This window comes from Lacerta agilis, chromosome 6, assembly GCF_009819535.1.
Source record: "Lacerta agilis isolate rLacAgi1 chromosome 6, rLacAgi1.pri, whole genome shotgun sequence".
Taxonomy (NCBI): Eukaryota; Metazoa; Chordata; class Lepidosauria; order Squamata; family Lacertidae; genus Lacerta; species Lacerta agilis.
This window is the reverse complement of record NC_046317.1, coordinates 95450043-95471288: the sequence shown is the minus strand read 5'-3', so window position 1 is coordinate 95471288 and position 21246 is coordinate 95450043. Positions and strand designations below refer to the sequence as shown.

At 51.1% G+C, this 21246-nt stretch overlaps 2 protein-coding genes across 2 annotated transcripts in view; one reads left to right on the top strand and one right to left on the bottom strand.

Annotated features, from left to right (window-relative positions):
- The first annotated feature begins 211 nt into the window (after positions 1–211).
- On the top strand, positions 212–8407 carry AP4M1 (adaptor related protein complex 4 subunit mu 1). The gene is made up of 15 exons (XM_033153956.1): positions 212–280; positions 440–525; positions 617–726; positions 816–912; positions 1442–1552; positions 1814–1894; positions 6047–6109; positions 6215–6281; positions 6873–6926; positions 7000–7106; positions 7186–7277; positions 7391–7435; positions 7531–7581; positions 7692–7809; positions 7915–8407. Exons 1-15 carry the CDS (start codon positions 223–225, stop codon positions 8113–8115), a joined length of 1341 nt encoding a protein of 446 aa, XP_033009847.1. The 5' UTR covers positions 212–222; the 3' UTR covers positions 8116–8407.
- LOC117049285 (cohesin subunit SA-3-like) overlaps positions 8192–21246 on the bottom strand; it is a 32009-nt gene continuing 18954 nt past the window's right edge. The window contains exons 11-32 of the mRNA XM_033154023.1: positions 18646–18744; positions 18395–18474; positions 18020–18127; positions 17692–17788; positions 17508–17619; positions 16640–16743; positions 16454–16546; positions 16128–16217; positions 15796–15996; positions 15397–15470; positions 14145–14232; positions 13801–13899; positions 13634–13726; positions 12425–12587; positions 12197–12330; positions 10726–10827; positions 10506–10651; positions 10041–10169; positions 9759–9940; positions 9511–9667; positions 9348–9428; positions 8192–8923 (exon numbers count right to left, since the gene is read on the bottom strand). Coding sequence (XP_033009914.1) covers positions 8551–8923; positions 9348–9428; positions 9511–9667; positions 9759–9940; positions 10041–10169; positions 10506–10651; positions 10726–10827; positions 12197–12330; positions 12425–12587; positions 13634–13726; positions 13801–13899; positions 14145–14232; positions 15397–15470; positions 15796–15996; positions 16128–16217; positions 16454–16546; positions 16640–16743; positions 17508–17619; positions 17692–17788; positions 18020–18127; positions 18395–18474; positions 18646–18744 — 2805 coding nt within the window. The 3' untranslated portion in view covers positions 8192–8550. The remainder of the gene's footprint in view (positions 8924–9347; positions 9429–9510; positions 9668–9758; positions 9941–10040; positions 10170–10505; positions 10652–10725; positions 10828–12196; positions 12331–12424; positions 12588–13633; positions 13727–13800; positions 13900–14144; positions 14233–15396; positions 15471–15795; positions 15997–16127; positions 16218–16453; positions 16547–16639; positions 16744–17507; positions 17620–17691; positions 17789–18019; positions 18128–18394; positions 18475–18645; positions 18745–21246) is intronic.

The window sequence follows — 21246 nt, the reverse complement described above, 5'->3', positions numbered from 1 at the left end:
CACGTTCAGCAGAAGTCCCACCCACCGACTTCCCCCCTCCTCTCCCTCTTTACGGCAAGCTGTCACTTGACGGCGGCCCGCTTCCGAAAAGAGCGGAGGTCCCGGATATAGGGGGCGTTCCATGATAGGGGTGTATATGCCCCGCCCCAGATCCGAAAGCTCCTTCCGCCGGCCTCTCCGGGGCATGTGCAGAGTGCCCAGCTCGCCCCCCCCCCCGTGACGATGTTGCCTCAGGTCTTCGTGCTCTCCGCCAAGGGTGACCGCCTCCTTTACAAGGACTGTATCCTCCGCGCGCTCCTTGGCCCGCACAACAGCCCGGCCAGGCAGGGAATCAGCGCCCGGCAGCTTCGAGGGGGTAGGGGAGGGCAGAGGGGCCCCCGGGCGCAGGGGGACCTCGCGGGCTCTGACTCCCCCCTTTTTCCTTGACGCCCCTCCTCAGTCCGCGGCGACGGCGACTCCGAGCTGGTCGACACCTTTTGCCAGAAGATCGCCGCGCTGCAGGGGGACCAGGCGCCCGTTTTCATGGTAGAGAAGCGGGCAGGGGGGGGGGGGCTCTGTGTCTTGCAAGGGAAAGCGGGGCAACGCTGACTGACACCCCTCTTCTCCTTCCTTCCAGAAGGCGAGCCAGAGACTCCACTTTGCGCACGTGCGCCACGCCGGGCTGTACTTCGTGGCGACGGTGCTGCCCAGCGCCTCTCCCTTTGCAGCTGTCGAGTTCCTCAACCGGTGAGGCTGCCGCCTGCGGAGCACGGGGGGGGGGGGCCGGGGGCGCTGAGGGGACCCTCGTTGACACCAGTACTCCCTCCTGCCTCCAGGCTGGTGACTCTCCTGCGCGACTATTGCGGCTCTCTGAGTGAGAAGACGGTCAGCCTGAACTTTGCGCTCATCTACGAGCTCCTGGATGAGCTCTTGGTAGGTGGGGTGGGGGTGGGGGTGCACCCAGGCCCCTTTTGACAGCAAGCCAGTCGCCTCATGCAAAGAAATGACACCTGTCAGGATGGCCAGCCAGTGCAAAAAGCTCCAATATCAAACGCAGGATAAGGACATCCACCGCTTAAGAGGAAGAAGACACCAGAGGTGCCAACATCCTCACATCTAGCTTCAAGGATCAAAATGTGTGGCACCTCATCAGGAAAGTTGGGTAGGGGGGCACCATGGTCCCAACCAGAATAGGACCATTGCAGGGTCCATTCATGCAAACCATTTTAAAAGGGCAGAGTCTGGCATTGGATCCGGTTCTATCTGAAGTTGGGGTGAGGAGGCTACCACTTGACCCCCATGGCCATTAATGGCTTTCCATCTTAAGTGATTTCCTTTGATCAAATGTGTATGTGGCTAGTAATCCTGCTGCATAGATGCTTACAGGTGTTTTCTCTCTTGGGGCACAAAGGGGAAGGGAAGGAGGGAACTGGTTGCTCCTACAACTCTCCCCTCCCCTCAGGATTATGGCTACATCCAGACAACAGCGCCTGACGTGCTGAAGAACTTCATCCAGATGGAGCCTGTGCTCAGCCAGCCCTTCAGCCTTCTTGACCTCAGTACAGTGGGCCTGGTGAGTGGGGCTGGTAGTGTGAGACCCAGAAATGGGCTCCATGGGAGTGAATGGAAACCTGTTGGGGTGCCATTGCTCTTTTCCTCTTTGTGTTCTGTAGCATCTTATGTGGATGTTGTGGCATTCTTCAAGATCTCACACACCTGTCACTGAGAGTCAGCAATAAGCTGCTCTGCTGTTCACAGAGTTGAGGACTCTTTCAGCTTCACAGGACTCAGATTAATATCCGTTTCCAATAATTATTATTTCTTGTGGATCCAGTTTGGAGCAGATACACAGCAAAGCAAGGTGGCCCCCAGTTGCGCAGCTGCCCGTCCTGTCCTGTCCCTGCGGGGGGAACAGGTAAGATCCCCGTATCTTGAGTCACTCAGCAAAAGCTCCCCAAAGGTGCCGGCAGGGCTGGAGTTGTGCCGACTGCCAACAAACATTTATGATGCAACAAATGCCTCAGTCTCCCACCCATAATCTGAAACCACCACTATCATAATGCCATGGTATCAGCCTGCGATTCTATGGCATTAACACACCCAACACACCAAGTTCAGTTCTGGTTGTTGCACCTAGAATCCCAGAACTGTAGTTTGAATGTACCCCAATATCGTCTAGGCAAACCCCCCTGCAAGATAAATTATTGCAGAGCTGGGAAACGTTCAGAAAAGGTCAACCAAAATTATCAAGGATGTGGAGCAACTCCCGTGAGGAAAGTTGCTGTATTTGGGGCTTGGTAGCTCAGAAAAGGGGACGACAGAGAAGGGGACGACAGAGGATGAGATGGTTGGACAGTGTTCTCGAAACTACTAACATGAGTTTGGCCAAACTGCGAGAGGCAGTGAAGGATAGGCGTGCCTGGCGTGCTCTGGTCCATGGGGTCACGAAGAGTCGGACACCACTGAACGACTGAACAACAACAACAAGCTCAGAAAAAAGGCAGAAGTGCAGAGAAAGGGGCTAGGAGAGGGTCTTCTTTCTCTTCTGGTTTTGTTGTTGTTGTTCAGTCGTTCAGTCGTGTCCGACTCTTCGTGACCCCATGGACCAGAGCACGCCAGGCACGCCTATCCTTCACTGCCTCCCGCAGTTTGGCCAAACTCATGTTAGTAGCTTCGAGAATACTGTCCAACCATCTCATCCTCTGTCGTCCCCTTCTCCTTGTGCCCTCAATCTTTCCCAACATCAGGGTCTTTTCTAAGGAGTCTTCTCTTCTCATGAGGTGGCCAAAGTACTGGAGCCTCAACTTCAGGATCTGTCCTTCTAGTGAGCACTCAGGGCCGATTTCCTTGAGAATGGATAGGTTTGATCTTCTTGCAGTCCATGGGACTCTCAAGAGTCTCCTCCAGCACCATAATTCAAAAGCATCAATTCTTCGGCGATCAGCCTTCTTGATGGTCCAGCTCTCACTTCCGTACATTACTACTGGAAAAACCATAGCTTTAACTATACGGACCTTTGTCGGCAAGGTGATGTCTTTGCTTTTTAAGATGCTGTCTAGGTTTGTCATTGCTTTTCTCCCAAGAAGCAGGCGTCTTCTAATTTCGTGACTGCTGTCACCATCTGCAGTGATCATGGAACCCAAGAAAGTGAAATCTCTCACTGCCTCCATTTCTTCCCCTTCTATTTGCCAGGAGGTGATGGGACCAGTGGCCATGATCTTAGTTTTTTTGATGTTGAGCTTCAGACCATATTTTGCGCTTTCCTCTTTCACCCTCATTAAAAGGTTCTTCAATTCCTCCTCACTTTCTGCCATCAAGGTTGTATCATCAGCATATCTGAGGTTGTTGATATTTTTTCCGGCAATCTTAATTCCGGTTTGGGATTCATCCAGCCCAGCCTTTCGCATGATGAATTCTGCATATAAGTTAAATAAGCAGGGGGACAATATACAGCCTTGTCGTACTCCTTTCCCAATTTTGAACCAATCAGTTATTCCACATCCAGTTCTAACTGTAGCTTCTTGTCCCACATACAGATTTCTCAGGAGATGGATGAGGTGATCAGGCACTCCCATTTCTTTAAGAACTTGCCATAGTTTGCTGTGGTCGACACAGTCAAATGCTTTTGCGTAGTCAATGAAGCAGAAGTAGATGTTTTTCTGGAACTCTCTAGCTTTCTCCATAATCCAGCGCATGTTTGCAATTTGGTCTCTGGTTCCTCTGCCCCTTCGAAATCCAGCTTGCACTTCTGGGAGTTCTCGGTCCACGTACTGCTTAAGCCTGCCTTGTAGAATTTTAAGCATAACCTTGCTAGCGTGTGAAATGAGTGCAATTGTGCGGTAGTTAGAGCATTCTTTGGCACTGCCCTTCTTTGGGATTGGGATGTAAACTGATCTTCTCCAATCCTCTGGCCACTGCTGAGTTTTCCAAACTTGTTGGCATATTGAGTGTAGCACCTTAACAGCATCATCTTTTAGGATTTTAAATAGTTCAGCTGGAATATCATCACTTCCACTGGCCTTGTTGTTAGCAAGGCTTTCTAAGGCCCATTTGACTTCACTCTCCAGGATGTCTGGCTCAAGGTCAGCAACCACACTACCTGGGGTGTATGAGACCTCTATATCTTTCTGGTATAGTTCCTCTGTGTATTCTTGCCACCTCTTCTTGATGTCTTCTGCTTCTGTTAGGTCCTTTCCACTTTTGTCCTTAATTGTGGTAATCTTTGTACGAAATGTTCCTTTCATATCTCCAATTTTCTTGAACAGATCTCTGGTTTTTCCCATTCTGTTATTTTCCTCTATTTCTTTGCATTGCTCGTTTAGAAAGGCCCTCTTGTCTCTCCTTGCTATTCTTTGGAAATCTGCATTCAATTTCCTGTATCTTTCACTATCTCCCTCGCATTTTGCTTGCCTTCTCTCCCCCGCTATTTTTAAGGCCTCATTGGACAGCCACTTTGCTTTCTTGCATTTCTTTTTCATTGGGATGGTTTTCGTTGCTGCCTCCTGTATAATGTTACGAGCCTCCATCCACAGTTCTTCAGGCACTCTATCCACCAAATCTAAGTCCTTAAACCTGTTTTTCACTTCAACTGTGTATTCATAAGGAATTTGATTTAGATTGTATCTTACTGGCCCAGTGGTTTTTCCTACTTTCTTCAGTTTAAGCTGGAATTTTGCTATAAGAAGCTGATGATCAGAGCCACAGTCAGCTCCAGGTCTTGTTTTTGCTGAGTGTATAGAGCTTCTCCATCTTTGGCTGCAGAGAATATAATCAATCTGATTTCGATGTTGCCCATCTGGTGATGTCCATGTGTAGAGTCGTCTCTTGTGTTGTTGGAAAAGAGTGTTTGTGATGACCAGCTTGTTCTCTTGACAGAACTCTATTAGCCTTTGCCCTGCTTCATTTTGAACTCCAAGGCCAAACTTGCCAGTTGTTCCTTTTATCTCTTGACTCCCTACTTTAGCATTCCAATCCCCTATAATGAGAAGAACATCCTTCTTTGGTGTCATTTCTATAAGGTGTTGTAAGTCTTCATAGAATTGGTCAATTTCAGTTTCTTCAGCACTGGAAGTTGGTGCATAAACTTGGATTACTGTGATGTTAAAAGGACTGCCTTGGATTCGTATCGAGATCAATCTATCATTTTTGAAATTGCATCCCAGTACAGCTTTCGCCACTCTTTTGTTGACTATGAGAGCCACTCCATTTCTTTTACGGGATTCCTGCCCGCAGTAGTAGATATGATAGTCATCTGAACTGAATTCGCCCATTCCCGTCCATTTTAGTTCACTGATGCCTAGGATGTCAATGTTTATTCTTGCCATCTCATTTTTGACCACATCCAGCTTACCAAGGTTCATGGTTCTTACATTCCAGGTTCCTATGCAATACTTTTCTTTACAGCATTGGACTTTCCTTTCGCTTCCAGGCATATCCGCAACCAAGCGTCCTTTCGGCTTTGGCCCAGCCGCTTCATCAGCTCTGGATCTACTTGTACTTGTCCTCCACTCTTCCCCAGTAGCATGTTGGACGCCTTCCGACCTGAGGGGCTCATCTTCCAGCGTCATAACTTTTATATGCCTGTTGTCTTTGTCCATGGAGTTTTCTTGGCAGGGATACTGGAGTGGGTTGCCAGTTCCTCCTCCAGGTGGATCACGTTTGGTCCAAACTCTCCACTATGACCTGTCCATCTTGGGTGGCCCTGCACGGCATAGCTCATAGCTTCCCTGAGTAATTCAAGCCCCTTCGCCACGACAAGGCAGTGATCCATGAAGGTCTCTTCTGGTATCAGAACCCAAATGGGGCCCAGAAACTGGTGGAAGATTCAGGCAAGCAGGAGGAAGGGCACCTTCACCCAGCCAGAATCCTCCCCTGGCCCCCAACACAGAGCATGAGAGGGGGACTTGCTGTCATGCTTTGCCTTCTGTGGGCTTTGGAGAAGCATTTGCCTGGCCACTGTGGGGACAGAATTGCAGAACAGTAGGGTTGGAAGGGATCCCCAAGGACAATCTAGTTGAGCCCCTGCAATGCAAGAGCCCCAGCAGAGCTGTCCTGTCTCTTCCTCCAGAGTTCGCGGCCAGAGGTCTTCCTGGACGTAGTGGAGCGTCTCACGGTCATCATTGCAGCCAACGTAAGTCAAAAGCAGTGCCAGAGATTCCCTTTTGCACAGCCCTTCCCTGAACCCATAGAACTGCCCAGGTGGAGGCCCTGAGCCCTGTGCCTCTTCCCTCCCAAGGGAACCCCCATGAAGACTGACATCCAAGGGGAAATCCGCCTCAAGAGTTTCTTTCCTGGCTGCTCCGGTGAGTAAATGCCCTCACATTTCGGATAGCTTCTGCTTGCGCCTCCCTTTCTCTGCCCATCAGAAAGTAAAGTGCCTGGCTGGTTTTCAGAGGACAAGCCAGGACCTCCTGCTTGTCTGGACACCACTTGGGGGGGCAGGTTTGTCCCAGGGGGCTGCTCCTTAAGAGGCTGCCAGTCTGGGGCAGGATATGTCTCTGGAGGCTCCTACAAAGGGTGGTGCAAAGTGACCAAGGAATCCATGCCATGTTTTTTTGGGGGGAGGGGGTGCCTAGAAAGAGAGTTTTGCTGCAGGGAGATGTGACCCTGGCCCTACTGTGAAGGTTCATTTCTTGCAGGGAATGGGGGTTCCCCCCTCCCACTTTCCCACTAGGCAGGCTTTATGCAAGTTAAGTGTACCCACTGCCCCATCACCATGTGGCAGGGCAACCTCAGTTGCAAATAAGCTGAAGGATAAAAACACAGCAACTGTGAGGAAGAGAAGCAGCTACTGCTTGGAGTCACGGGGCAGTGAGGGCTCTCCTCCCTGGGGGGAAATGCCCCTTGAGGAACCAGGAGAGCTCATGGAGGCTGTGCCCTTTTCTCTCCTGCAGAGATGCGGGTTGGCCTCACTGAAGAGTTTTGTGTGGGCAAGACTGAGCTGCGAGGTGAGTGTGCCCCCTGCGCCCCACAGAACCTCAGGACCTGCCTCCCCTAAAACCTCTCTTGCTTTGCCCCCAGGCTACGGCACTACAGTGCGGGTGGACGAGTGCTCCTTCCACAGCTCCGTCAAGCTGGACGAATTTGAGCGCAGCCGCATCCTCCGCGTGAACCCCAGCCAAGGGGAGGTAAACGCAAGCGGGGGGGGGGCTGACCCATGGGGATTGGGAGAAGCCCACATGCTGAGCCCTGCCCTTCTTTGAGCAGCTGACCCTGATGCAGTACCAGCTGGTGGACGACACCCCTGCGGCCTTGCCCTTCCATCTTTTCCCCACCATCAACTACAACCCCAATGGCCGGTGAGTGGGGCCTGGCTGCCACCTCAAGCAGCCCTCAAAGTGCTCCAGGCAAGGGAGGAGAAGGGGGCGCCCCCCCAGCCCTGCCTCACCCTGCACCTTTTCCACCCCTGCAGAGTGCAGATCTACCTCAAGCTTCGCTGTGACTTGTCACCAAAAAGGTACAGTCCTTTCCTGTAGTTCGGGGGGGGGCAACTAGGAAGGGGGCACCCACTTCACCCTGCTCTGCTCCACTCATGGGTCCCATCTCTTTCAGCCACGCAGTGAACATCCACCTCCACTTGCCTGTACCTAAGGCCACTCTAAGGTAAGTTGAGGGGGGTGGCTGCTGCAAAGGCCACTTCCAACATGGCAGGTGTCCTTGTGCCCCTGCTTGGTGCTCCCCTCCCCCTCTCACGGCTGTTCCCCCACCCCCAGCCTCTCCCAGGAGCTCAGCAGTCCTGAGCAGTCCGCCACCTTCCAGCCCTCCACAAAGTCCATCGAGTGGGTCATTCCCAGAGTCCAAGGTGGCTCCCAGCTCTCAGCCCTTTTCAAGGTAAGGGGTTAACCGGGGGGCCCAGCAGTTGGTGCAGCAATGAAGGGAAGCCCCACAATGGTGGCCCTTCAGCTGCTGCTGCCCCATCATGTGTCTGTTTTGCAGCTGGAGGTGCCAGGGCCGAGCCGGGCGCGGCTGCTGGAGGTGGGCCCCGCCAACCTCTCCTTTGAGGTGCCAGCACACACGTCTTCTGGTCTGCAGATCCGTTTCCTGCGCTTTGTGGGGCCGCACCCGAGCCTCCCTCACCGCTGGGTGCGCTATGTGACCCACAGCGATTCCTATGTCATCCGCCTCAGCGCAGGCTAGATGCATTAGGGCCCGACCATGCAACATCCCTCGCCGGCCCCCGTCAAAGCAGCCTCTTTGCAGGCACCCAAAGTTGTCCGTAAACAGTTTTATTTCTCAGCCAACAGCTCCACAAAACCCAATCAAGAAGGAACAGCAGAACAGAAATAGCAGAATGGAAAGTGTCCCACAAGTGAGAGGAGCTGAGGCAAAACCTCAAGTGCTACACAACGAAAACTGTCCCTGAGAAATGGGGGCAAGGAGAGCCCCCTAAGGCACCAAAACCAGATCGTCAATTAGACAAACAGCACTGGCAACAAGCAACTGAAGCTTCCAACCCCAGGAGGGGCAGCGCAGCAGAGCCCCCTGAGAAACTGCGAGGAGGGGAGCCTATCGGGAATCCTGCAGGAAGAGGGAAAGCAGGTGTTAAGGGGGAGCCATCTTGTTCTGCCCCACTCATCTCTCCTTTAAGAAGCCATTAGGAAAGATCCTGCAGGCAAGGAGAGGCCTCAGCTCTGACTCCTGCGGACAAAAGCCAGGCAGGCCAGCTGCCCATTCACTGCCTGCTGCCCAAAGTGGAGTCACTCCAGCAAAGCCAAACGCAGCCCTTCCTCCCGCCCCCAAGAGGGAAACCAGAAAACAGCCGAGGGGGCGCAAGGAGGAGGAGGTGCTGCAGGTCAGGCTGGCTGGGGCTCTCGGGACCTGGGGGCAGGCAGCACTCTCCCCCCCCCATTGCCAGGGGCTTCTTTTCACCTTGCCAAAGGCGACCTCCTCCTCGCTGGTCTCTGGCTCTTCCACCACCGCCTCTCCCACTTCCATCAGGGTCAGCCTGTGAGGCAGAAACAGAGGCATGTCTTGGGCACAGCAAAGGGACGTTTGCTGCCTGGCCATGTTGGGGAACTTAAAGCTTATTCTGGGGGTGGGGGAGGCAGTCTGGATGGCTCCAATCTGGTGCCTGCCCCGCCTCTGCGTTCTCTGCCTTTCCACACCTGCCCTGCAAAGACAGTCTGGTCACAGGAATCTCTCTCTGGATGCACAGACGCCAAACATCTTGGCTTTATTGTAATAATTACTATTCATATTAATGAATAAAACCAACAACCCATAAAATAGCGCATACAAATTCTTCTATCACTTGTTGTTCTGTCATGGAAAACGTTACTTCCACTTACTTAAATTGGCAGAGGCCTCGTGGTGAAACCCTATTGCCCACTCTCCAGCCTGCAGCAACTCAAGGGCCCAGACAAACTTACCGCCCCAACTGCCGGCCTAGGCTACCACGGTTCTTGGGCTGAAGCTGGCTGCGAGGGGCTTTGCGGCCCTGCTGCGGCTGGCTGAAAAGGCAGAAGAGAAGCAAGTCAAGCCTCCTGCAGGGAGGGTGCTAGCGAGTCCCAGCCCACCCACAGCCCAGCTCACCTCTGCACAAACTCCAACTCGGAGCCTGAGTCCTCCTGGCCCAGCAGCTGGGCAGCCGAGTGGCCTTTTTTCCGCAGGGTGGTGGATGTCATCAAGGGGCTCTGTAAGTGGCTGCCGGAAGTGGAGGAGAAACTGGCATCACTATGCCCAGGGGACTCTGCCAAGGCAGGAGAAACATGGCCGTTTCCACTTCCAACTGCAGCCATACAACCACCACCACCCTGCCCCCCCTCCATTCCGCCTCCTACCATCCAGGTGCCGCCTCTTGGCAGGTGGTCCAGGCTTCTGCTGGGCAGGTACATCTGGTGAGGGGGCTGTCTCCTCCTGGGGGCTCAGGGAGCGCTGATAGACCAGGAGCGAGGCCCAGAGGTGCTCCTCTCCGCGTTGGGAGGACAGGTGCGCCTGGCTGATCTTCTTGAGGTAGGACAGGCTGCCAGAGGGAGGAGCTACATTAGGCTTAACAACAGAAAAAGGAGCCGAGGGGCACAGGGACCTCCCAGCCTCCCCATCTTCCCTCGCACGTCACTCACAGCAAGGCTTTGTCGGGAGGCACCAGCCGTGGAGAAAACTCGCTCAGCAGCTCTAAGAAGGGCAGGTGGATAAGGTCCAGCCTGGAGTCGGAGGCCACCTGCTCCTGGAAGGCAAACTTTATCCCATCCCTACAGCAAATGAAAGTGCAGCAGGGATGCCTCCTGGGCCTGGGGAGCTACCCTCTTGGCTTGCCCTTCCCACACCCGGGAACTGGGCAAGGCTGTGCTTCAAGGCAGAAGCAGCCACTTTGCGCCCAGGTGCATTGCAGGCAGAACCCTGGAAAGCCACTGCCAGTTGATGCAGAGAGCACTGAGCCAGTGGACCAGCCATCTTTGGCTTCCCAAGTCCCACCCTTCCACCTGCTCAGCTGGCTTCCTGTCAGGCATTGGCTGCTCTTGGACCAGATCCTGCCCTCCCACTACTTCCCACACCCTGCAAGGCCCTGGCAGCAGCAGCATCCTCACTTATGCAGAGTGACAAGGGCGGAGCGGTTCTGCAGCTGGTGCAGCCCAAAGAGCAGAGAGAATCGACGTGCCAAATCCCGGATCTCCAGGAAGGTGGCCGATTTGACGCCTGCAGGTCCCTGCTCCAGAAGCAGCTGAGTCAGCAACTAGGAGGAAGAGCAAGGGAGCGTCACCCAAGGCCTCTCCACGACCTCTTGGCTCAAGGTCCTCCCCCCATTACCTGCTGCAGAGTGAGGAGCAGCGTGTGAGCCCATTCGGTCCGGTCAATCTGGCGGGTCTCATTCAGTGTTGCCTTGATGATGTCCCCATAGTCGTTGTAGGACTGGTGAGGGCAAAGAGTGATTCAGAGAAAGAAGCAACAGTGGGAAGAACACTAAAGTCACTCCAGTACCAAGGCAGAGGCTTAAGCCATAGAGAAACACGGAAAGTTCTATTCCCTATTATGGGATGGGTAAGGAAGGGCAATAGTCCTAGCAGGCAGCACTCCTTGGCTAGGGTATAACTGGAAATGGGCTTCCAAACATCCTCTTGTACCCAAGAGCCATGACTTGTGCATTTCAAGTTTTGCTTCTGTGAACAATACACTGGCTGGCTATTTTGGTTAACTGGAAAGTCAGGCAGCTAGACAGCAGCTGGCAACCTGCTGGAGACACATCAGGCCTGGTAAGTGCAGCATTCATGGGCCATTGAGATGCGTCTGACTGGGACCACTGGGCTGTGAAGGCTGCAAAGGGGCTGGGCTGTAGCACAGGCAGATGGAACCTTTCCCAACCATCTGCCTACCCCTCAATCCCCTGACATCACATTGTCAGGTGACCAAAAATATTTCGTTTCTTTCAGGCATGCAAAGAGGTTTGTGCCAATCAGGATATTGAATTTCTGCTCAGATTGTACTGGGAAGCTTCCCTGGGAATGTGCTGCTCTAGAGTAAGAGACAACTGCTTTGCTGGAGTAAGTGCATTGCAGAGATGATAGGCAAGCACACGTAGGCCATGGTAGGCAAGGTTGCTAGTTGGACTATCTGTGTTGGTGCTCTTTGCCAAGGTAAAAGTGCTTCACATGGGACATGCTAGGATGCCAGAAAGACCGGGTCAAAGACAGCTATTATGACAGTCCTCTGCTGATCATCATGTAGAACAGAGAACCCCAGGGTTTGTCCCCAGGTGGATGCTGCACAAAAGGTAGCCAGAATTGATCCCCTGCCCACAGAAAACCCCCAGCCAGGCCCGACCAGCCTCGTGAGTAGTGGCGAGACTTTGGGTGAGGTAATAGGGTCTTTTAAATCTGCTGCTGCCTGATCATCCATGAGTTCAGTGCGCTTCTGGCTACGTGCCTAATGCTTTGCACTTGCACCCTGAGCCTGCAATCTTTTGAACTGTAACACATATTCCCCATCAGGGTGGGGAAAGAATCCCTTGGGAGCCTGGGAGGGAGAATGTCCCCATCCTCTACCATCAGGCAGCTGCTGTGCATTACAGCTCCAGATAATGCCGAAAGCAACAGTTCCCCCCCCAACCGCAGCTCACCAGAGCTGCACATGGAGGACCAGATGTGGGTCTCTTGGGGCCTTGCTGGGGAAGGAACGGCTAATCTGGCACCCAACCAGCTGTCCAGCAACATCACTGAGCAAGAGGAAGGGGACCCATGTCAGAGCCAAGAGTCTGGGCACATCCGCCGCTGCCACCACCAACCTTGGAGTAATGCTTGAAGATGTCTGAGGCAGCACTCAGCTCCAGGACTCCGTAGATAATGAGCTTGCAGAATCCGGCCAGCAGCTTGCGGCGCTGGTGCAGTTGCTCAATCTGGAGCATCTCATCCTGGCTGCCTGAGGCCAACAAGGGGGAGGGTGGGTGAGGCTGCTCTGCCCAGGGACCCCCTGCCCTCCTGCAGCCAGTGGCTCCATGGGCACAGCCCAGTACCTTCGACCTGGTCGTGGTTGAAGACGTGGTCCACAAGGAAGCCAGCTAGCTGTGACTGCAAAGCGACATCCGGCTCGTACACCAGCTCCCGGAGCAGGCGGTGGCCCCCATACGGCAGTTGAGGCCCGAAAATCATGAGCAGGTCAGTCAGCACCACAAAGGCCTGGCAGGGAAACCAGAGTGAAAGTGAGGGGGCAGGAAGGGACATTGCACGATTCAGGAGCAAGTCCTAGAAGGGGGAGGGGGCAGGAAAACGGCAGCAAGCAGGGACACACTGCCTCATTTCTGTACTCCCCTCCTCTGGAATCAACAGGGCAGGCAAAGGAGAGGAGTAGCCTCTTCCTTGTCCCAGCAGCAACAGGCAAGGAAGCTCCCACCCACTGCATTGCAGTTGTGGCTGGGGCAAGAAATCAATGCCTCTCCTCCTCCATGACTCCTGCCTGGGGCTGCTGCCTCCCAAACACCATTGCACTCTCTCTCTCAAATCAGCTGCACAAGGCCAAGCCATGCAACAAATGAAACCATGAGTCGTTCCCTCCAGCTGCTTCCTTCTTGTAGTTTCCTGCCCTTTAGCAGGTTTCTGGAGCACCACCTCAGTCTCCTGCCCATCAATGAAGTTATTGTCCCCAGTAACTGGTGTTCTGACTGTAATTTGTCTCCCTCCCTCTCAGGGTCTAGTTTAAAGATCTCCTGATCAGGTTTGTGAGACTCTTAGAAAACACATTCTTGCCAACTGCTGTGAGGTGCAGCCCATCTCTTGCCCGAAGTCTTTCCTCAAGAAGTGGAGACCATGATCCAAGATGCCAAACCCTTCCTGACATCACCTGCACAGCCAGTGGTTGACCTCCAGTATTTCTCTCTTTTTGGGGGCCACAACCTTCAACAGGAAGGAGTGATGAAAAGACCACCTGTGCCCCAAGGTCCTTCAGCTTCCTGCCCAGAGTATCAGAGTCCTTTGCTATATGCTGAAGGTTGTGTGGCAGTACTGCTTGTACCCACATGAATAAGGAGGAAGGGGTTGTGGCCAGTGGGCTTTTAAGATTTGGCAACTTCTCTCTCTCATGTGAAGAGAGAATGTGAACAAGAGATGAGCAAGCATCCCTGTGGCCAACAGCAGAAGCCCAGCTCTTTTGAGTGTTTCATGAAGTAGGCAAGAACCAGAATCCCAGCTCCCATGGGGAACACAAGAACCCTGTCTCCTGCTCTCACCTGCTCCTGAACACCGGGGTCCATGTCCACAAGGTAGTTCTGACAGAGGGAGCAGAAGGAAGCCACTTTTTCCTTCAGGCTGAGCAGCTGCTCCTGGAAGGAGGAGTGGTGTCATGAGCGTGTGGTGGTGCAAAGGGAGACCCACGCTCTCTAAAAGCCCTGCTCACCTGTCTGGGAAGGGGGTCAGAGGCTGTGGCAGTGGCACAGAGGTGGGACAGCTCCCAATAGAGTGAGAAGTATGAACAGGATATGGCAGAGATGACCAACTGCAACAAAGGAAGTCAGGCAGATATGGGAGTGGCCAAAGCAAGATCAATAATTTTTGGAGTGGGGAGGAGCCTTCCACTCTGCAGCTGCAAGACTGCACCCACCCCCAAAAATGGTAGGATGTGGTAGCAACAGTGAGATGACACACAGGCATGCAACTGTGAGCACATGCGCCTATGTTCATCTCCACTTTTCCAGGGCACTCGTCAGTTCAAGCCACTCTCTCCCTGCAACCCTGCAGTACCTGCTTGGGGATCTCCTCTGTGTCCACCGTGTGGCGCAGGAGTCGGATGCAGGGGTCAAAGAAATTCCACGGGGTCAGGTCATGAGCACTGCAGACAAAAAAGCAAAAGACAGTCCTTGCCTCTTCCTTCCATGCAACAGAAGCAGCATGAGGCTGCTCCAGAGCAGCAGAGGGAGGGTCTGTGTCGGAATACACTTCGTGGATCCGTTAGAGATCCGCGGTTATTTGTTTATTTTAATGATTATTGAGAACTACTTTTCGTATCCTTACACTTAAAAGTGAAAGTGAAAGTAAGAATGAAGAGTCATTTTGCCATTAGGATTACTCCGCCTTTAACTTGTAGTCCCGGTAATGTTTCAAAGTTATCAATGAACGTTTATCCTGTTTCCCGCCTTTTTGGAGGGCAGCAACAGTGGTTTTATTGGTTAAAGTATTGATCATGATGTCATATCTGTTCCCAAATAAAAGGCTGAGGCTCCCCGCTTAGGCACGTTCTTTTACGTTCTTTTACGTTTGTTCAGTTGAGGTCAAGTTTTAGTTTAAGGGTTTTTGGGAGCGGGCTGGATGGGCTGGATGGGTTTTTCTTTTAGTCAGGTTTAGTTCGCGGAAGATATTTCGGTGAGATTTTAGTTAGGCTTTTAGGTTTAGCCTAGGGCTAGATTTGCGGAAGATTTATCGGTCTAGTTTTATTTAGTTTAGTATCGCGGAAGATTGGGCGCGCAGGGACTGAGAGCTTAGGGAAACTTAGCTTAGGGCAAGAAAACGAGCCTACGCGGGTTTGGCCAAAGCCACTAAAGAAAGATTCTGTGTCTGTCGTCCTTTGGGGAAAAGAGTAAAGGTTTTTAAGAATTTTTAATTTCAATCAGAACTTAGATAACATCCTTGGTTTGGTTTCCTTTATTATTAAATGACAAGTGGTTCCAGTTCCGATTCAGGGCATCCATTAGTTTTCGAGGCATTCATTTAGTTTTGAGGCATTCGTTCACTCACGCACCTTCAGAGTCATTTTCCGCCTTACTCAGCTACCTTCAGATTGTGAGACTTGGCCGGCGCCCGTGCTCATAAGCACACGGAACGCTGGCCGCTTTTCCCCCGCAACTGGTACCTCGTGCGTGGGTAGCTTAAACTCACGCACGGGGAGCTCCAGCACCGAACCCCGGCAGGTCTGAAAGCCTTGGGCTGGGATGCTAGCCAGGATGGGGCCCGCAGAACAACAGGACTGCCTGGTTCTCTCCCTCCTCCCTGTGCTCACCTGTGCAGGATGGCAATGCGTTTGAGAGTGGCAGCCACACGGTACACATCTTCATTCTCCAGACAGCAGGGTGACTGAACAGGAACCAAGAGAAAGAAAACCTAATTGACAATGCCCGTTTCTCCTCCTCCTTGATCATTGCAGTCTTTTGGCCTTCTATGGACTGCAATGACAAAGATGCCCTGTCTATCTGTGAAGCAGGAATGCAACCCAGCACCTCAGCACTCCTCCTATGTGGAGGAGGGAGAAATGAAGGAAAAGCATTGCTCCATACATGCACTGCCTAACCCAGCCACCAACCCCATTCCCAGGCACCTCTGCTGCACCCACCCATCTGTGGTCTGGCCACTGCCTTCCCACTGACCATTCCAAGCTGTCACGGCCACCAGCGCTCTGTACCTGGAACAGTTCAGTCACCTCATGCTGGAATTTATCCGCCAGATGGTCTACCAGACAACTACGGGCAAAATCTGCCCGGCTGTAGAAAGCCAGTTCTGGAGAGCAGAGCATGTGCAGAGTCCTAGAAGTAGCCTCCAGCACTTCGCAGTCTGTGTGCTTTTCCATCACCTCCCACAGCTGGGCCAGCAGCAGCTCTAAATGCTTGGGGAAAGTGCAGCAGCCTGGTTGGTTGGCAGCTCTGGACAGGCTTATCTAGGGGGAGAAGGCAGGCCCAGCCCCACGCCCAAGCCCTGGTCTGGCGAAGGGAGGGGGCAGGCTCAGGGCTCCCTCACCTTTTCCAGACGGCCACTGCTGTAAAGAGTCAGGTCAAAGTAGCGTGGGACCTCCAGCAGATAAACCATTTTTTCGGCATCAGCTGAGAACTGGCCAAAGGGAGCAGAGAGAAGGGATATTCAGGCTCCCGCATAGCCAAGAGGAGCCATGAACAGGAGGGCACTGCCCAGGGCAAGGGAAACCATCTTGTCTGCATTTGCAGAAGCCAAGAATGTCAAGTGCCATGAGCCCACACCCCAACAGGGAGGGACACGTAAGTCACCCCAGAATGCTTCCATGCCCCCCAGTAACACAGAGTGAGGCCCCCAATCCTCACAGGGCTCACCTTAGCCAGCAGCAGGGGCAGCAGGGGGATGAGGTGCTGGGTGAGTCTGTGGCGATCCTCCACTTGCACCTTGCGCTCCCGAGCAGAAAGCACCTTGCAGAGCAGAAAGGATGGGAAGAATAGCCCAGTGGAGGGCAGGAGCTGAGCTGAGAACACCTCAGGCGGCCACCCCAACCCTTCCTTTACCTTCTTTCCAGAGATCCGGCCGACAGGTGGCTGCCCCTCGGTGGCCTGCCGCACACTGGCTGCCAAGAACATGATGAGGCTGTTCTCTTCTCGGTCTCCGAGGCCTGTGGAGTAAGACGGCAGCTGAGCCAGGGAGCGAGGCGGCTCACCCAAGCAGTTCTGCAGGCCGTTTGCTGGCCTGCGCAATGCAGTTGTTCCACACTGTACACCTCATACACTGTCTGTGTCTGGGCTACCCTTTAAACCCACCTCAACGTTGGTGAACTGCAGCTTCCATCATCCCTGGTCATTTGCCACGCCTGCTAAGGCTGATGGGAGTTGTAGTTCACCACCTTGTATGTTCCCCACTCCAACTTTAGCCTACCCTGCGAGAAGTCTCAAAGGAGAGGTTTCATTTCACCAAGCAGCCATTATGTCTCCATCTCGACGTGTGAAGGTAAAAAATAGGCAACTAGAACAAAAGCTGCTCCTGCATCTCTTCACAGTCAGAGAAACTGCTTAAAACTGCCAACATGCAAACCACTCCAACTCCTCCCCTGGCACCTTTGGAAGCAGCCAAAGGAGGGCTGGACATGTACCTGCTAGGAATGTGTCCAGGCGATGCTAAAAATGACAAGCAGACACCCGATCCAAGGTAACCCCTCCCCTTCCATGATTCTACTCAGACCTTGCAGTTGTGAGCTGATCACTGAAGAGCTAGGTGGGTTCTGGACCACACCAGATTGAAACTTTTCACCTTGGACACTTTACTGGCAGACGTGCCCAGCAAGAGCCAACCTCCACCATCACGTGTGCAAGCTGGGCAGAGGTGTCAATGCTCTTCACTGCTTCCAGGTGTCCCTTCAGCCCCCCCCCACCTGTTCCTCACCTTCCACAGGGGGATCCTCCAGCAGCAGCCCAGTCAGCAGCTGCCAGTCCTTCAGCAAGGCAGCCGCACAATCCCACAGGCTGTCCACCAGGTAGCTGGCATGGTCGTGGAACTGTGTGGGGAGAGCAATGTCATGCCCCTGCCTGAGAAGGCCTCTCCTGCCCCCACCCCCCTGCTGCCTCACCTCACTCTGAATGAAAAAGGCCAGCAGCAGCTGGAAGGCGGCTCTGGTGTGCTGCTTCCCTGCTGTACCCCTGGCACACATGGTGGGAGCCAACAACCTAGGGGCCAAACCACTATTGTTAAGAAAGGGAAGATGGAATCAAGGATTCTGCAGGAAGGCTTGTAAGAGGCAGCAGAGCAAGATCAAGTCTCGTTTGTTTAATAAAATTTATAGACCGCTTGACTGCAGCAAAACACATGATTTACAAGATATATGAAAAAACAAACTGATCTTCTGCTTGAGATACTGCAGTTCCGGGGGGGGGGGTAGAGAGGGGACACACACTCACTTGTTATATAAGAATTCGCCAGCGGCTGCTGCAAGAGGACGGTTAGAAGCATACACAAGTGGAAAGATGCTTGCACAATCCGAGTCTGTGAGCACGTCATCCATATTCCTGAACGGAGATCAAGCATCCACTCATCAGTGGGCGAAGGCTGGAGCTCAGTGGCAGAGCACATGCCCTGCATGCAAAGGTCCCAGGCAGGGCTGAGAAACACCTTGTTCCAACCCTGGAGGCATCTTGCTTGTCAGCACAGACAACACTGCATTGAATGGACCAAGGAAGCTTCCTGTGTGCACACTATGGACTTGGGGGCGGGGCGGAATCCAAGGGATTCAGGCCCTAGCAGCAGCAGCACCCCCCCCCCCCCACAACACTTACTGAAAGATGAGGGTGAGCAGCCTGACAGCTTCCACTGCCACCTGGGGCTCCTTATCCAGGACCATGGACACCATTCGCTCCTGCAGGGAAGAGTGCAGGCATTGGGTGGGGGAGCAACGCACCTCCCCACCATGTCTTCAGAGATACAAGGAGCCCACAGAAGGTACAGGAACATAATCCCCCAGTCAGAGGAAGGCCAAGAAGGTGTGGAAGACATCCAGTTGACAGCATTCTTGGGTCAAGACCCTTACCTTGAAGCGGCTGGTGAAGAGCTCCAGGCGAGCAGCCCTCTCCTGGCTGTGATACAGTCGTTGCAGAGCAAGCAGGCACTTGAGCCGGACCTCCCCCTGCTGCAAGACAGACAGGAAGAGATTAGGAGCAAGAGACTAGCAGCTGCCAGGCCGACTCCTTGGGCTCCTTCAAGAGAGATCAGCAAGGCCAGACCCTAAGGTGGACATTCTCCCAGGAGAACCTCAACTTTCACAGACATGTTTCTACTTTCACAGAACCAACTGAGAATATTACCTGCACTACCCACACTGATGAACAAGTAACTAGAATAACCACAGATTCTTATAGTCACCTAAACAAGCCTGCAATCTTGCAGTTAAAATTTGTTTCAATGGGTTTTAAGGAGCCTTGACTTCAAAGGACTACAAGACAGCTGTCCTAAGTCAAGTAACTTCTACCTGAAAGCTCCATATGGCAAACAGTAAGTTGTTTAGTCTTTTCCTCTGAACTACATTCACTCATAACTAACTTCGACTTAAGAAGTGCCTGGGCTCAAATCTCATCTCAGCCTTATACGTTGTAATACAGTTACTGCCTCACATTTGTGTGCATGAAAGGGTTAACCTGAGGCCCTCACGTCTTCCTGCTCCCTGATCACAACTTTAGAATGCTGCATGTGAATGAAGAATCTCTCTATAAGGAGGTTTCATTGCCTGCACTTTTGCTAACCCAAAGATTGCATGAACCTTTTTGTAATGAAACCAAGTACATTTCTTTTTAAGTTGTTTGGAACCGTTTTCATTTTTTTATTTTTTAAATAATTTTTTATTGAAAAATTTAACACTCATATACTAATTCTTACATACAGTGATATATACATACACTTACATTATCAACTTTACAGTACCACATCTTACATATCCTCGATACATAGACCCACCACCACCCTCCACCCTACCCCCGTAAATTGTAGTATCTTTTAATCTCTGTTAATTTCCCTTGCATATTAATAACCTTGTATATTTCTTATTCCTCCAAATACCATTATTATCTGTATAGAATATGATAGCTAAATGTCATTCCGTATTTCATTTTCCGTTTCTTCCTTATCCCAATTCTGGAACTCGCCTTAATCTGATATCAGTTCTGGTTTTTCAATATAGTTTTTTAAATATTCTCTAAATGCCTTCCATTCCTTCTCCACTTTTTCCTTTGGGATCCCTCCAACCCTCTCCATCAATCTCACCATATTATAATATTCTATTAATTTCACTAACCATTCCGTTTTAGTTGGTATTAGGACACTCTTCCAGTTCTTTGCTACCAGAAGCCTTGCAGCCGCTGTTATGTATAGATATAATACTTTATCAACTTCTTTTAGGCTTTCTGGTATTATTCCTAATAAAAATCCTTCGGGTGTTTTCCTGAATGAATATTTAAATATTTTTTTCATTTCATTATATATAACATCCCAAAATTGCTTAATATTGGGGCAATCCCACCAAATATGTAACATAGAGCCTGTTGCCAACATACATCACTGCAGCCTTTGTTCATCTTACCGATTCTTTCTGGTGTTAAATACCAACTGTGTTGCTTCTTGAGAAAGTTTTCTTTTAAGATGTATTACAGGGAGAACTTCATATCTTTTTTTCCATAACTTCTCCCATGGCTCAAACATTATATTTTTGCCAAAATCCTGCGCCCATTTAATCATTGAGGCCTTAACTAATTCATATTTTGTCTCCCATTCTAGAATCAAATTATATAATTTAGCTATACTTTTGGAATTCTCCTGAATTAAATACTTCTCTAAATTAGAAATTTCTTTTTCAAATCCTATCTGTTTATCTTTAATAAATCTATACTTAATTTGGGTATACTGAAACCAATCATTAGTATAAATTTTGATCTCTGAATAATCCTTTAATTTTAATTCCCTATTAGATTCTTGCAATATAATTTTATATGTAACCCAATTATCTTTCATATTCAATCTTTTTACTGCTACTATCTCTAATGGTGAGGCCCACCAGGGTATTTTCGGTTCTAGTATTTTTTTATATTTTTCCCAAATTTTATATAATGACTTTCTAATTATATGTTCCAAAAATCCTTTATGGACCCTTACTTTTTTATCAACCAAATAGGTGTGCCAACCAAACCTTGTTCCCACTCCCTCAAGATCCAACACATCAGCGTCATCCAGTTTTATCCATTCTTTTAGCCAGACCAATCCTGATGCATTGTGATATAATTCAAAATCAGGAAGACCAAATCCCCCTCTTTCTCTTTTATCAATCATAATTTTATGCTTAATCCTTGGTTTCTTCCCAGACCATATGAACTTTGCCAAATCTTTCCTCCAATTGTTAAAGCATTTCCCCCCCACCCAGTAAAGGAATACTTTGAAACAAAAACATCATTCTCAGGAGTACGTTCATTTTTATAACCGAAAATTTCCCCATACTTCCAAGAGATCTTTAACCTCTTTCCATATTTTGCCATAATTTTCATTAATTAAATCTATATTATTTGATGTCAAATTTATTCCCAGATATTTCATCTTCTTTTTAATTTCCAATCCAGTTATCTGTTGTAGTTCAGTTCTCCCTTTCTCA